The sequence below is a fragment of the Octopus bimaculoides genome, chromosome 4, assembly GCF_046866305.1.
Source record: "Octopus bimaculoides isolate indiv1 chromosome 4, ASM4686630v1, whole genome shotgun sequence".
NCBI classification, from domain to species: domain Eukaryota; kingdom Metazoa; phylum Mollusca; class Cephalopoda; order Octopoda; family Octopodidae; genus Octopus; species Octopus bimaculoides.
Window position 1 is genome coordinate 978973 of NC_142931.1, and position 14291 is coordinate 993263.

General features: G+C 37.5%; 1 protein-coding gene across 5 annotated transcripts in view; it reads right to left on the bottom strand.

Moving 5' to 3' along the window:
- Positions 1 to 14291, bottom strand: part of LOC106881851 (protein ECT2) — a 132733-nt gene that overhangs the window by 40688 nt on the left and 77754 nt on the right. For all 5 annotated transcript variants that reach the window (XR_016241345.1, XM_089350132.1, XM_089350133.1 and 2 more), the window contains 3 exons: positions 12606 to 12794; positions 10714 to 10824; positions 4239 to 4335 (listed from right to left, as the gene is read on the bottom strand). Coding sequence is in view for 4 of the 5 variants with exons in the window: in XM_089350132.1 (XP_089206258.1) it covers positions 4239 to 4335; positions 10714 to 10824; positions 12606 to 12794 (397 nt within the window). In the remaining variant the exon portion in view is untranslated. The remainder of the gene's footprint in view (positions 1 to 4238; positions 4336 to 10713; positions 10825 to 12605; positions 12795 to 14291) is intronic.

The window sequence follows — 14291 nt, forward strand, 5'->3', positions numbered from 1 at the left end:
GATTTTGTAGAACAGTTGGATATGACCGGCTTGAACAAATAAAGGGGATTTAATTTTGGCCGGTTACGACCAGATTGAACACCTTTTGCCTTTTCTTCCTGTTGCTGTTTTATATATAAACCTTTTGGACATGCACAGTTTCTCAAATAATTACTCTGCCTATTACTTTCTCCTCTGTGTGACAAAATGACTGGCTTCTTTAATTGAACCAGTTAATATCAGATTTTGGTTGTGAGCTCCATACATTGCCAACAGCTTTCTAGTTTTTCTGTCAAGTTCTTGTATGTTGTTTTTGGTCCAAGTAAGAAAATGGTTAATAAAGACATACTTATGTAGATTGCGCAATATCCTATAGCAGACACTCCTTGATCACTGTTTAGTTAAATTCTTCTTCCATGAGATAAACCCAAAAGACTTCTGCAGCCTACTCTAATGCAACCTTTTAATCTCAACAGATGAAAAATATTGTTTTACTTGTTTCACTCATTGGACTGCACCCATGCTGGAGCATCATTTTCAAGGGTTTAGTTGAATGAATCAGCCCTGGTACTTACATTTTTAATAAGGTACTTACTTTATCAGACTCTTTTGCTGAACTGTTAAGTTACAAGATGAACAAATCACACCAGTTGTTAAGTGGTGGGGGAACCCAAACACATAAATACATATATATATATATATATATATATATATATATATATATATATAACTGGCATTCTGTTGGTTAGGACGATAAGTGTTCCAGCTAATTTGATCAACAGAATACCCTGCTTGTGAAATTAACATGCAAATGGCTAAGCACTCCATGGACAAGGAGATTCAGTGTAACACAATGTGACAACATTGGCCCTTTGGAATACAATTCATTCTTTTGCCAGCCAAGTGGACTGGAGCAAAAAGTGTGACACTCAAGGACACAACATACTGCCAGAAATTGACCTCACAAAATTAAAATCATAGGCCGAACACCCTAATTACACACACACAACGGGCTTCTACACAGTTTCCATCTGCCAAATTCACTCACAAAGCCTGAGGTATAGTAGAAAATGTTTGCTCAAGGTGCGACACAGTGAATTGAACCAGAAAACATCTGGTTGCAAAGGATTCTTCTTAACCATACGCCCATATTGGAGCCGTTGTTCAAATCAACAGCCACAGCTTCATAGCTTGAGATGTTTAAACAAATTAAAAGAACAAATGGTGCAGACTTCAACTATTTCTTTTGGTAATAAAAAAAAACAATGTTTAATTCTATTAGATTTCTATTATTTAAAGAACAATAATGATTTCTTGAAACAATAAAAACAAAAAAAGGACTAAACTTTAGACTGGCAGAATTAGTTTCCTTACTTAGAGGTACACAGCAACAAGTGAAGAAATATAGATTAAAAAATACAGATTTTGCTGTAACATAGGCAGAACTATTGCCAAAATGTTTGTGACAGAAAATTAGTAGATCGTATGAATACACACCAGAGAAAGAATTGAGAAAACCAATGTGGCTAAGAGCCAAGAAATGACTGTGTTAAGTTCTTCAAATGTTGTAATTGAGTTGATATAAAAAAAAATAGGGAGTCATGTTCAACAAGTAAAAATAGGTTGGGAAGTTTAAAGGAACAGACTATTGGTGATCAGGTTCAAACCTCACCAGGCCCTTGAACCAGTTACTTTACTTCATTTATTTGGGCACTTTCACTGCTTGTTTAATTGGTTGTGGAAAGGGAAATAGTTGATAACACAAACAGATCAAACTAATTTGATGAAAAAAAGTTGTTGCTGCTTCTCTAACATAGATTTTAAAAACAATGACGAACAGAGAAAATTTAATTATTGTATATTATGATGTACATAGTACCCCACCTCCATGTTAGAATACTCTAAATATATCATCATCATCATCATCATTTAACATCCGTCTTCCATGATGACATGGGATGGATGGCTGGAAACGAGCTGACAAGCCAGAGGATTGTACCAAGTTCCACTGTCTATTTCAGCAGAGTTTTTACGGTTGGATGCCCTTCCAAACACCAATCATTTTACAGTGTGGACTGGATGCTTTTTAGATGGCACCAAGCACCAGTGGGATCACCAAGTAACTTGCAAGACAAAGATCCTTTGAGAGTAGGGTGGGGTACAGGAGGCTTAGGGCTAGGGCTAGCACCATATGATGAGAGAGGGAAGCAAAAAAGGGGCTTTGCTGTAGAGGAGATAGATGGCAGTATGAGAGGGAGAAAGTAGTACATGGGAGTCAGAGGGAGAGAGTGAATAAGCAAGAGGGAGTGATGGTGGAGATGGTGGAGATGGTAGAGCATTGGTAAGGGTGCCTGAGTAAGGGGTTCCCATGAATGAGAAGGAAGGAAGGGGAGAAGGGATGCAATGACTGGTGAAATTTGGGTATAGAGGGGATAGCAATGATACAGGGAGCAGGGCAGGACTGCAGGGGTAGGTAGGGAGGGAGAGATAAACAGAGTGCATGATAAAGAGGCAATGCGAGGAAGAGGAGATGCAGTTTGGTTTAATGGGGTGGGGTGGGAGTGCAAACAAATTTTTTAATGTTACATGTGGGTGGAACACACAGCACTTCCAGAACTCAGTTTTACTGAGGTTGGCAGATTTTCTCATGAACCTCATATCACCAAATATCTAGGGCCTTTGTCATCTCTTCTATGAGCCCCAACATCTTGAGATCAATCCTCACTACTTCGTCCCATGTCTTCCTTGGTCTCCCTCTTCCACAGGTGCCATCCACTCTAAGTGATTGGCACTGCTTTATGCAGCTGTCTGCATTCATACACATCACATATCCAAACCAGCAAAGGCTTCTCTCTCACATGCAAGAGAGAGAGAGAGAGAGAGAGAGAGAGAGAGAGAGAGAGAAAGAGAGAGAGATATGCATGCATGCACACACACACACATCAATGGTGCCTGGTGGTAATGTTAAACTAGGTGATGGGTCAAGTGTACCAGCCAAGAAGGCCACATTAAGATTTGAATTTAGGATGCAAAGCACCAGAAGAAAAACTACAAAAAATCTGGCCTGATATTCTTTCAGTTCCACTAAACCAATGCAGTAGGTTGGGGCTTTTGAAAGGCAATGTCAGCATAGCATGATTTGAACTCAGCATGCAAAGTGTTGGAAAGAATACGCATGGAATGTTGTTCAATGATAGTCTTAATGACTGCCAATTTGCTGCCTACGTGTAAGATCTTCATCTCCCTAACTACATTTTAAGTTTGTAGAATCTTAGTGTCAAGAAGACAAGAAAACAATGTATCATTGCAATGGTGGTGGATCAGTTCCTACAAGTCAGGTGATTACCATCAAACATTGTCTCCAGTTGTGGAAGTTCCAGAAGGTTAGACAAATGAACTAACTTACAGTAATTGCTAATGTCAATGTCAAAATGAAATTACTTCATCACTTCTTTTTGAACTGAGCAAAGACTGATAAAGGCAGCAACAGGAACCAGCTTCTGATAATAAATTGCAGCCTGTTGCACAGTTTAACACACAGATTCTAGAGTCATTGCAATTTTAAAAGGACCAGGCAAATATTGGTGTTGACATGTTAATAGTTATGAGATCAATCTAGAACAAAAATTTGGCTCAGTGAAGTGCTGACAGAGAAAAACTATTAAATATAAAACATCTAATAATTAAAATAACTGTTTCAAATTCTGGCACAAGGCCAGCAATTCTGAGGGGAGAGACTAATCAATTACATCAACTGCAGTACTTGACTGGTACTTATTTTGTTGACACCTGAAATAATGAAAAACAAAGTTGACCTCAGCAGTATTTGAACTCAGAACATTGCTAAGCATTTTGCTTGACATGCTAATGATTCTGCCAGCTTGCCACACTAATAATCATAATAATAGTACTAACGATATTAATAACAATAGCAATGAAACTTCATTAGCATAACATTCTGAATCAATTAATTATTTTCATTAACCAATCAGTATTTACAGAGATTCCATAGTAGAAGAACGAATAGTAAATTGGTGAGTAATAACAAATGGATCGATAAATACTGTCAAAGAATCACCAACTAGCAAGAATTTGACCTTTGCAGTCATTTGGCCATGCAGCTGAGAACATGGGTGAAGTTGAAATTGTCTGCCAGAGGTTATAAATGATGGTAATGGGAAAAAAAAAAAAGAAAAAAAAAAAGAAGAAAAAAAGAAAAAGAAAAAATTTAGCAATATCCTGAAATGACAAATTCTCACCATTTAAAAGCAGAATAACACTTCCAAGACGCTGCACAGGACGTATCATTAATTCAACTAGAGTTTGTCGACCACATTCTGGTTTGTTAAGAGATACCTGAAACACAAGAAATAATTGAGTCTATTGAAACGAGAAATTCTGTACTGTTATTTTCATGTCACTATTGTTATTATTATTATTATTATTATTATTATTATTATTATTAGTTAAGCAATGTTTCTGGTTTCATAGAAGCCATGTTCTTACACATTTAGAACAGAGACAAATAGTGAAAACAAATATCCACATCAGCAGATATTAAATAAAATTGGAAGAAATACTTTGAAATAGAGTTTTTCTAACACACACACACACACACACACACACACACACACACACAGAGTCACATTTCTAATTTGTTGCTCTATTGTTTCACTTCAAGCTACCTTTCAATACCTGATCAATATTAAATATCTTTTTCACTATATTTTATGTCATCCAGGGGCTAAGATATAAAATGTACCCCCAGCACATACTGTTGGGGAGTAGGTGAACAAGCAGATGAAATGCAGAGCAGAAGAATCTATTCTGCTGTGTCTTGCCAAAGACATGAAACCTTCTCTAGAATCAGTGCCATGACAAAATATACCCAATACACTCCTGTAAGAGGGTTAGGGTTAGGGTTAGGGTTAGGGTAGAGAGAAGAGAGAGAGCTAAGGGTTAGGGTTAGGGTTAGGGTTAGGGTAGAGAGAAGAGAGAGAGCTAAGAGTATCTTTTATGTCCTGTCTTATGAACAACTTCTTTAGTGATGTAGCCATAATGATAAACTGCATCTTATACAGAGCGCAGCCATAGTAACCAAGCTAGAAATGAAAGAGAAGAGCAAGACATGGCCCTCTGGCCCATCTATGAGCAGAGAGTAATTCAGAATGAGAATTGACTCAGGTCATGATGACCCAGCCAATCAATGCCAACATGGAAAGCAGACATATGGTGATGATGATGATGATGATGATGATGGTGGTGGTGGTAGCTATGGCTAAGAACGTTACCATTTTGATTATATAACTAATTTCAATGCTTCAATTATCAATCTGGTTTTAATTTGTTTGTCTTCTTCCTTAATTGTACACGACACCAAAACATACAGCCTTTTCAATCAGGAACCCATTATTGTAAATTATAATAATTGTCTAATGTAATATTGAAGAACAATCAAACCAATCAAACATTTCAATCAAGGCAGGTCTTATCGCAGATGTCTAGAAAACACAAGTAGCTTCACAAAATACTAAATAACATTGACATATAGTCCAATAAAAAAAAAAGAAAAAAACAATCTCAAAGGAACAAGGGTATATGACAATAACTGAGGCTGTTTAATAACATTATTGATGGAAAATATCATAATTCAACAAAAAGAAAGGATTTCTCACTTGGTGCAGTCACAGTCAACAACAAGCAATAAACAACTTTGTATACATCAAGTGCTAAAAAATATTCCATCATCTTTCTCTCTCTCCCACCACCTCTATACTCCTACATCTCACCATATCTTGACCCTCTCTGATCCCTTACCCCATCCCTTAACTAACCACTATCTTATCCCACCCTCTCTTGATTTTACTCCCTAACCCCAACATTTCTTGACTCTCTACTCCTTTACTCCACCATCTTTTAGCACTTTACTCTCTTACCCACAATTTCCTGACTCTCTATTTCCATCATCTTTTGACTCTTATCCTACACTCCACTATCCCTTGATTTTATTCCCTTACCCCATCATCTCTTGACCCTCCAATCCCTTACCCCACAATCTCGACTCTCTACTCCTTTGCCCTATCATCTTGACTCTCCACTCCATTACTCAACAATCTCTTGATTCTACTTCTTTACTTCATCATCTCTTGATTCTACTTTCTTATCCTACCATCTCTTGACTCCTATACCACACATCTTGATGCTCTATTCCCTTACCCCCACCATTTCTTGGATCTACTCCTTTACCCCACCATCGCTTGACTACTCCCATTATGTCTTGACTCTACTCTTTTATCCCACTATTTCTTGACTCTATACTCCCATCACTTTGTGACCATACTCTCTAATCCCACTATCCCTTACCTCTCTACTCCCACCATCTTACCCAACCATCTCATGGTCCTATTCCCATCATCTCTTGACTGTTCTTTTATCCCACTACCTCTTGACTCTCTCTCTCTTCCACTATCCCACTACCGCTTGACTCTCTACTCTCATATCCCAATATCTCTTGACTTCACTCCAATATCCTCTCTTTTGACTCTCAAATCTCATCCATACACCCCACCATCTCAACTCACTACTACATTACCAAAATACTGTCTTTTTCCATATTGTAATTTTTATCCACTGAAGGGAGAAATCAGCTCAATAAATCTTTCCAAAGAGAAAAACCTTCAAACCAAATCTAACATTTTCTTGTGTACTTTTCTCCCTTCTGATCTGCTGCTTCTTCCTATCTCGACTAGATTCAGCTTTTCCAGATGCAGCCCAGCTCTAATTAAGCAACTGTTCAAGGAAATGCTACATGAATAATGAACATGAAGCAGCAGAGAATGTTGGAAAGAGCGGAAATGAGAATGGTTTGGCAGATAGATGGCCAATAGTTGCAAGAGAAGATAAAGACAAATAATGAATTTCTACGAATGATGGGAATTTAGCCAATGATGGATTTATGCTATGAAGTGAGGTGGAATTAGTTGGTCATGTGCTGAAGAAGGACTGTGTGAGAGGGGTGATGGAAAATAAGAGGGAAGCAAAGGAGAGCAATTGAGAAAGGCATGGTTAAAGGTAGAAATGAGCAGAAAAGGATGTAAGGGACAGGGTAAAATGGAGAGGACTGTCACAAAGACTGTAGGGATAACTTCTGCTTTAGCTGGAAGTGTGGCCTTAAAATACTGTTGTTGTTGAAGATGGCTCCCTACTTCCAGAAAACTGGAATTCTGGTAAGATTTTCTAATGCAACTAAATTCAATTTGATAAATTATTGTAATTTATTTTTACAAATACAACATTGAGCCCCATGTTGTAATAACAACTAATATATTTGAAGACAATAATTTATTTTCATATAAGCACAAAGCTTAAAATCTTAATGGCGTAGGGCTAGTCAGTGACATCAATCGCAAAAGGATGCAAAGTGAAGTTGACCTTAACAGAATTTGAACTCAGAACCTAAGGAGCTGAAAGAAATGCTGCTAAGCATTTTGTCTGGTGCAGCCACGACTCGGCAAGCTCACTGCCTTAATAATAATGGTTTCAAATTTTGACACAATTCTCAGGAAGATGTAAGGCAATTACATTGATTGGGTCAATGTAATTGCCTTACATCTTCCTGGAAAGTCAACCTCAGCAGGATTTGAATTCAGAACATAGCAACATGTTAATGGTTCTGCCAGCTCACCACTTCAAGAATAATAATAATAATAATAATAATAATAATCATAATAATAATAATAATAATCCTTTCCACTGGAGGCACAAGTCCTCAAATTTGTGGAGAGGGGACTAGTAGATTACATTGACCCCAGTATTTCACCGGTACTTTATCAACCCCAAAAGGATAAAAGGCGAAGTCAACCTTGGCGGAATTTGAACTCAGAACATAGCAACAGGCTATGCATTTCGTCCAGTGTGCCATTGATTCTGCTAGCTCACCACCTTAATAATAATAATAATAATAATAGTTGTAGTCATGGTCGCTGCCGGTTCCATGTAAATGGCACCCGTGCATCATAATCATGGCCATTGGCAATGAGCATGAATCGTCATGGTCATTGCCAATGCCATGTAAATGACACCTAAGAATCGTAATTATGGTCACTGCTGGTGCCATGTAAATGGAACCCATACATCATAGTCATGCTCATTGATGGTGCCATATAAATGGTACCCATGAATTGCTGTTGTGGTTGCTACCAGTGCCAGGTAAATGGCACCCGTGCATCATAGTCATGATCACTGCCAGTGCCATGTGAATGGCACCCATTCTTGTGACATGTAAGAGCACCCCTTACACTCTTGGAGTGGTTGGCATGTTAGGAAGGGCATCCAGCTGTAGAGATCATGCCAAATTAGACTGGAACCTGGTGCAGCTCTCCGGCTCATCAACTCCAGTCAAACCATCTAAATGATGCCAGCATGGAGTGTGGACGTTGAATGATTAATAATAATAATAATAACGATAATAATAATAATAATAATAATAATAATAATAATAATAATAAGTCACAGAGAGGGTCATAGCTCAATTAATTAGGAAGACAGCATAGATGAGATGCAGTTTGGATTTGTGCCAGGTGAGAGCACGACTGATGCAATATTCTTGGTTAAGCAAATGCAAGAGAAATATTTAGCCCTGTACTTGACTTTTGTCAACATGAAGAAAACCTTTGACAGGGTCCTCTTCTCCCTCATCTAGTGGTCATTGTGGAAGCTAGGGACAGAAGAGTGGTCAATAAGAGCTATACAAGCCATGTAGAGGGATGCTGCCAGTAAGGTGAAGGTTGGCAACGAGTATAGCAATGAATTCAGTGTACAGGTAGGAATTCACCAAGGATCAGTTCTCAGCCCCATCTTGTTTATCTTAGTCCTCCAGGCCATAACAGAGGAATTCAAGACTGGCTGCTTCATGCAAGCTCCTCTACTGATGACCTTGTTCTTAAAGCTGAATTACTACCTGACCTAGAGAAGAAATTTCAGGTGTGGCAGTAAGGCCTGGAATCTAAGGGCCTTGGAGTTAATTTAACAAAATCCAAAGTCCTAGTAAGCAGGAAAACAAACAAATCACAAGTCCCTTCAGGGAGATGGCCTTGCTCAATGCATAAGTTGGGTGTTGGTAGAAACTCCATACGTTGTACCCAGTGCAAGCTTTGGACACATAAGAGGTGTAGCAGTATCACAGGTAGGTTAATGGAGAAAATAGTCTTTGTGTGTGGCAAATGTGGGGGTACAATAAGCACTAAGAATGCACAGACAATAGACTCCCTCAAATGCTCAGTGGGGATCATCCACAATCTACAGTGATGTTGAAATGCAATGGAAATAACATTAAACCACTTAAACCACTATAAGATTTTTTAGAGTCAGTACTTAGATCCAGTCACATGATCTCAAAAATTGCTTTGGGGTAGTAACTGCAATTTCTTAAGCAGTAGCATCATAGAAAGGATGCTGGTGTATCACAATTAATGTTCCTAGATATAATCTGGAACTCATTCCCAAACACCTGTGTCAACTGAAATGTATAGAATTAACAAAATACCAGCCACAACAGGTTTGAACTCACAACTTATGCACATCAATATTCTGTTATCTACTCATCCATCTCGTTTTAGAATCTGTGGAATGTACACAATATTCACTCTTAAACACCTCTTTTCCCGAAACTCTTTACTGCTAAAGTCTATACAGTATACCAAATCATCATCATCACCACTTTAACTTCCAATTTTCCATGCTTGCATGGATCAGACAGAGTTCATTAAGCAAATTTTCTACAGCTGGATGCCCTTTCTGTCACCAACCCTCATCTCTTTACAAACAAGCTAATATTTCCCCGTCTGGACATGTTTTCATGGAAGATTGGAGATGAATATCATTGTTTGTATGGTGGTGAAACTTGTTTACGACTATTGTATGACATCAAGACAAGGAGACACAAACATACAAACACACAAACACAAACCTGTTTTGCTTTGGCTCCATCACTCATACTTTAATTCCTGATCTCCTAGCATAAAGCCACCTCCCTTGGTGTTTGTAGTCTTATGAGCAACATGGCAATCTTACTAGTAGTACAAGAAAAAGCTGATACCATGAAAAAAGCACCCAGTACAAATTGTAAAGTGGCAGATGCTAGGAAGAGCATCCAGCTGTAGAAACGATGCCAAAGCGGACAATGGAGAAGAATGGAGTCATTGGATGCATCAGATCCTGTTGAACCATCCAACTCAAACCAACATGGAATATCGATATTTAAATCATGATGGTAATGGAGCATCCACACACACACATACACACAAACAAACAGGTTTCTTTCAATTTGTCTACCAAATCCACTCAAAAGGCTTTTGTTAGCCTAGGATTATAACAGGAGATACTTGCCCAAGGTGCCATGCAGTGGAACTGAACCTGAAACCATGTAGCTGGGGAGCAAATTTCTTAACCATACAACCATACCTGTATACAAAATATTTTATTCAAAAATCCCTCTGCTCCTTAAAGCCTTACTTCTAAAGTATCTATAATATACACAATATTTGCACCAAAGTCTCTTCTCTCTCTCTAAACTTATGCAATACATTTTCCTGCCAAATTCCTTCCTCTACATTGTAGCAACATCCAAGAACTCTAACTTTGAGCATGAATTCTAATTTCTGTACAAAAGATTTTTTTTTAAATGATAAAAACTCCAAGATGGGTTGAAATAAGAAAACGCTTTGGTTGAATTACCTTTAAGAAGGCATGAAATCTAGGATTCTTCTTTTCACATTCCAGAATACTCTCTTTTGTTTTTTCGAAAAAGTTCACAAATGGAGGATACGCTTTTACCAATTTATCAGCCTAATCAATAAAAACAGATTAAAAGAATATTATAACAATACCAATTCCCTCCTGTTGCTGCAATCTAAAGAAACTGAAAAACCAGTGAAACAACATTTCACAAGTGAATGGTTAGAATCAAACATGGCAACAAATGAATTGTTTTTTTTTTTATTAGCCACAAAGGCATAAATGAAAATGGGAATGAAATATATGAACTGCATGAACCAAAAGTTACAAAGAAGTCTAAAATTTCAATAAGCATATTCTAATTATTATATTTGATGACATAAAAGATGCATCCCAATTTCAGCAGCGCATATTCAAAGAAAAAAGGATTTTAGTGCATTAAAACTTATAGGAAGCCTAACTTTGCCTATAGGGATGAGTTTTCTGAGACTGTCTTTTTTTACAAGTGCATTTTCTCTGTCATCAAATACAGTAATTAGTGCTTTTCTTAAATATCGTTAAGAAGTATTGAAACTCCAATCATCACTTTTTAATATTTTAATAACAATATAAGAAAAAAATTTTTTTAAAAATAATTAAAGAAATTTATTTATTAAAATCTGAGATCGTTTTGTGACTTTTGACTTGGCTGGTATATGTCTAACTTGTGACTTTTGACTCCCCTGGTATATGTCTAACTTGTGACTTTTGACTCCCCTGGTATATGTCTAACTTGTGACTTTTGACTCCCCTGGTATATGTCTAACTTGTGACTTTTGACTCCCCTGGTATATGTCTAACTTGTGACTTTTGACTCCCCTGGTATATGTCTAACTTTTTACAATCTATCCAACTCATGCAAACATGGATGACCTGTAACATAATCCTACTCTTCCACTAAATAGTTTAGGTATCGACGTATTCATCAACACTCAACCCTCTCGCTCCTTGATCCAGTGGAACATTGAAGGAGAGAGAGTGGGTTGAACCAGTACTGGGTAGCTGGTACTAACTAATGAACTGACTGGATCTACAATGAAATGACCAGTCGAGGAACCAAACCCACGACCTCACGATTGTGAGCCCCAAACCCAAATCAACCAGCTATACACCTTTACCTACAATGCTGGCATCAAACTCATTCTGGGTTGACCTTTCTTAAAGCCACCACTCACACTGCTCCATAGTTACTTCCAAGTAAGGCAGCAAGAGTTATGGCCCTTGTCAAAACACCTAATACACTACAATTCAGCTGGGTTTTTTTTTGTTTTTTGTTTTCTTTTCCATTTAATCTTCTTTTTAATAAACCTCTCATAATTATATCAATAATTCCAACATAACCTATCGGCCAATGCAATCCATCAAACAGATGACCAAACTCATTAACACTCTAAGAGTGTTCAAGGAATATCTCATTGTCTCGTTGCCACGGAAACTAATCACCAGTAGTTAACATTGATTTATTGGTATTCATCATATTGATACAGGTTCACATTATTTAATTTCATCTAAACTATACTTAATGACCACACGTTCTGGGTTTGCTTGAGGTTTTTTGTTTTTTTTTTGCTAGGGTCTTCTTTTGATCTTTTTCTTTTTTTTTATCTGTTTTTGACATCATCAACGTATCTAACAAAAACACAAATGACTGAAGAGCAAGGAAAGCTTTGAAATTTAAAACCAGTGTGGACACAAAGATGACTGCAGCTTTGTTTTCAGGTAATGACCACAACAGACAGGACAGCATGTAAATAATAGTAAATTGTAAAGACTGTATATGATCAGTGAAATAACTGTGTGTGTGTGTGTGTGTGTGTGTGTGTGTGGAACAGAATATAAAAAAAAAGAATTACATGTTTAAGAATTACATCGCCAACCAAGGCATCTTCCTTCCAATTGTTAATCAAGTCTGACAGCTCATCCCTTATTTTACAATGGATGTCATAAATTGGTGGGATTTTACCAAATATTGATTTAATCTCAAGTGGTACAAGTATTGGGACATTGTATTGGTTTGGTTCCTCAATTTTTTCCTTAAATACCTGAAAAAGTAAGATAATCAGTCTCAGAATATTAGTTTCATTTTTTTTTTAAGTTTACAACAATAACAGTATATATTCAACTATTACTACTGCTATTACTACTATTATTATTATTATTTTATTTTCATTGTTGTTGCTTTGATTAATATGAGCTGTTCCAAGTCTCAGGCTGAGACCCAAGTAAGTTGAAGATTTAACTATAAGTGTTGTTAATGGTTAGTAATGATATATTGTATGGGAAGAAGACCAGATTCTGTTGAATTTGTAATATTTGAGATTTTGGAAAAGTTTAAAAGGATATTCTCAGATATTCTCAGGTTGACAGCAGTTTTCTGAGGATGTGGGCAGTACTCATGAGAACAATTTTTGTAGTTCTGATACCTTTGGCTTTCCTGGTATTTGGCCACAGTGTTTAAAAGTACCATTTGGTATTATGCCCAGAGCTCTGATGATCACAGGTACAGTAATCATTTAGATGCCATGTTTTTGAGACCTCTATTCCAAGATCCTTGTATGGCTGGATGCCCTTCCTAATGCCAACCACTATACACATCATGTATTGGATGCTTTTTCATGCCACCAGTACTATTGAGGTCACCATGCATCTGGCACGACTACGGACCCTGAATCAATGTAACTTGTGGGTGAAGAGCATAAATTAATGTGGGTGGGAAGCACAAGTTAAATGTAAGAAGAATGTTTAGTAAGAAATATTGAGATAGAAACAGGAGTTGGCACAGTTTCTCCTTCACGTTTAGTCATGGTCTTTAACTCTTACTCTCATGTACAGTTCTCTGTGTTCTATAACTCCTCCTTGTTCACAGAAGGATTTGGCAAAAGAAACTAAAAACGGAGAGGTATGTTTAGAATGTAATAACTTTTACGAAGCCTTCTGTGTGCATACGTGAGTTTGTGTACTTAGTGATGAGGCACGTTTTCAAGTGGCTCATTAACGAGCGTCTACCACAGATTGGAGAGGTTTATGACATTCCGGGTTAACTTTTTAAAAAGACTGAAAACCTATCAAGGACAATGTACATATTTTGGACAAGACTGCTCATATATCTGAGACAGCACTGCTGCTACACACACACACACATACTTCTACCAATCAGCCTGGATCACAAAGAAAGGAAAATCATCCAACTGCTTGACAAAGGCATCAACAAGCTACAGGCATACACTTCCTCTCTCTCTCTCTCTGCCTATTCTATATTTACCAAAACAGCTTCTGCTTGTCTCTACATACCACCTCTACTCAAATCCAAACTGCACAGTCACCTCCCTACCCTCTCATCTTTCTCCCTGTCCCTTAATGTCTCTCAGCCACTCACCACTTTGCCTAATCTTTTCTCCCCTCAACAACATCCCTTTGGAATTTTTTTCTCTTTGCTGTTCCTATTCCTAACAGAAGTTCAAACTGGACATAAAGTTTTTTGACTTCGGCCATTCGTCGAAGCATGAACAACATCTCTTCATCCATAACTAAAGTGAAAG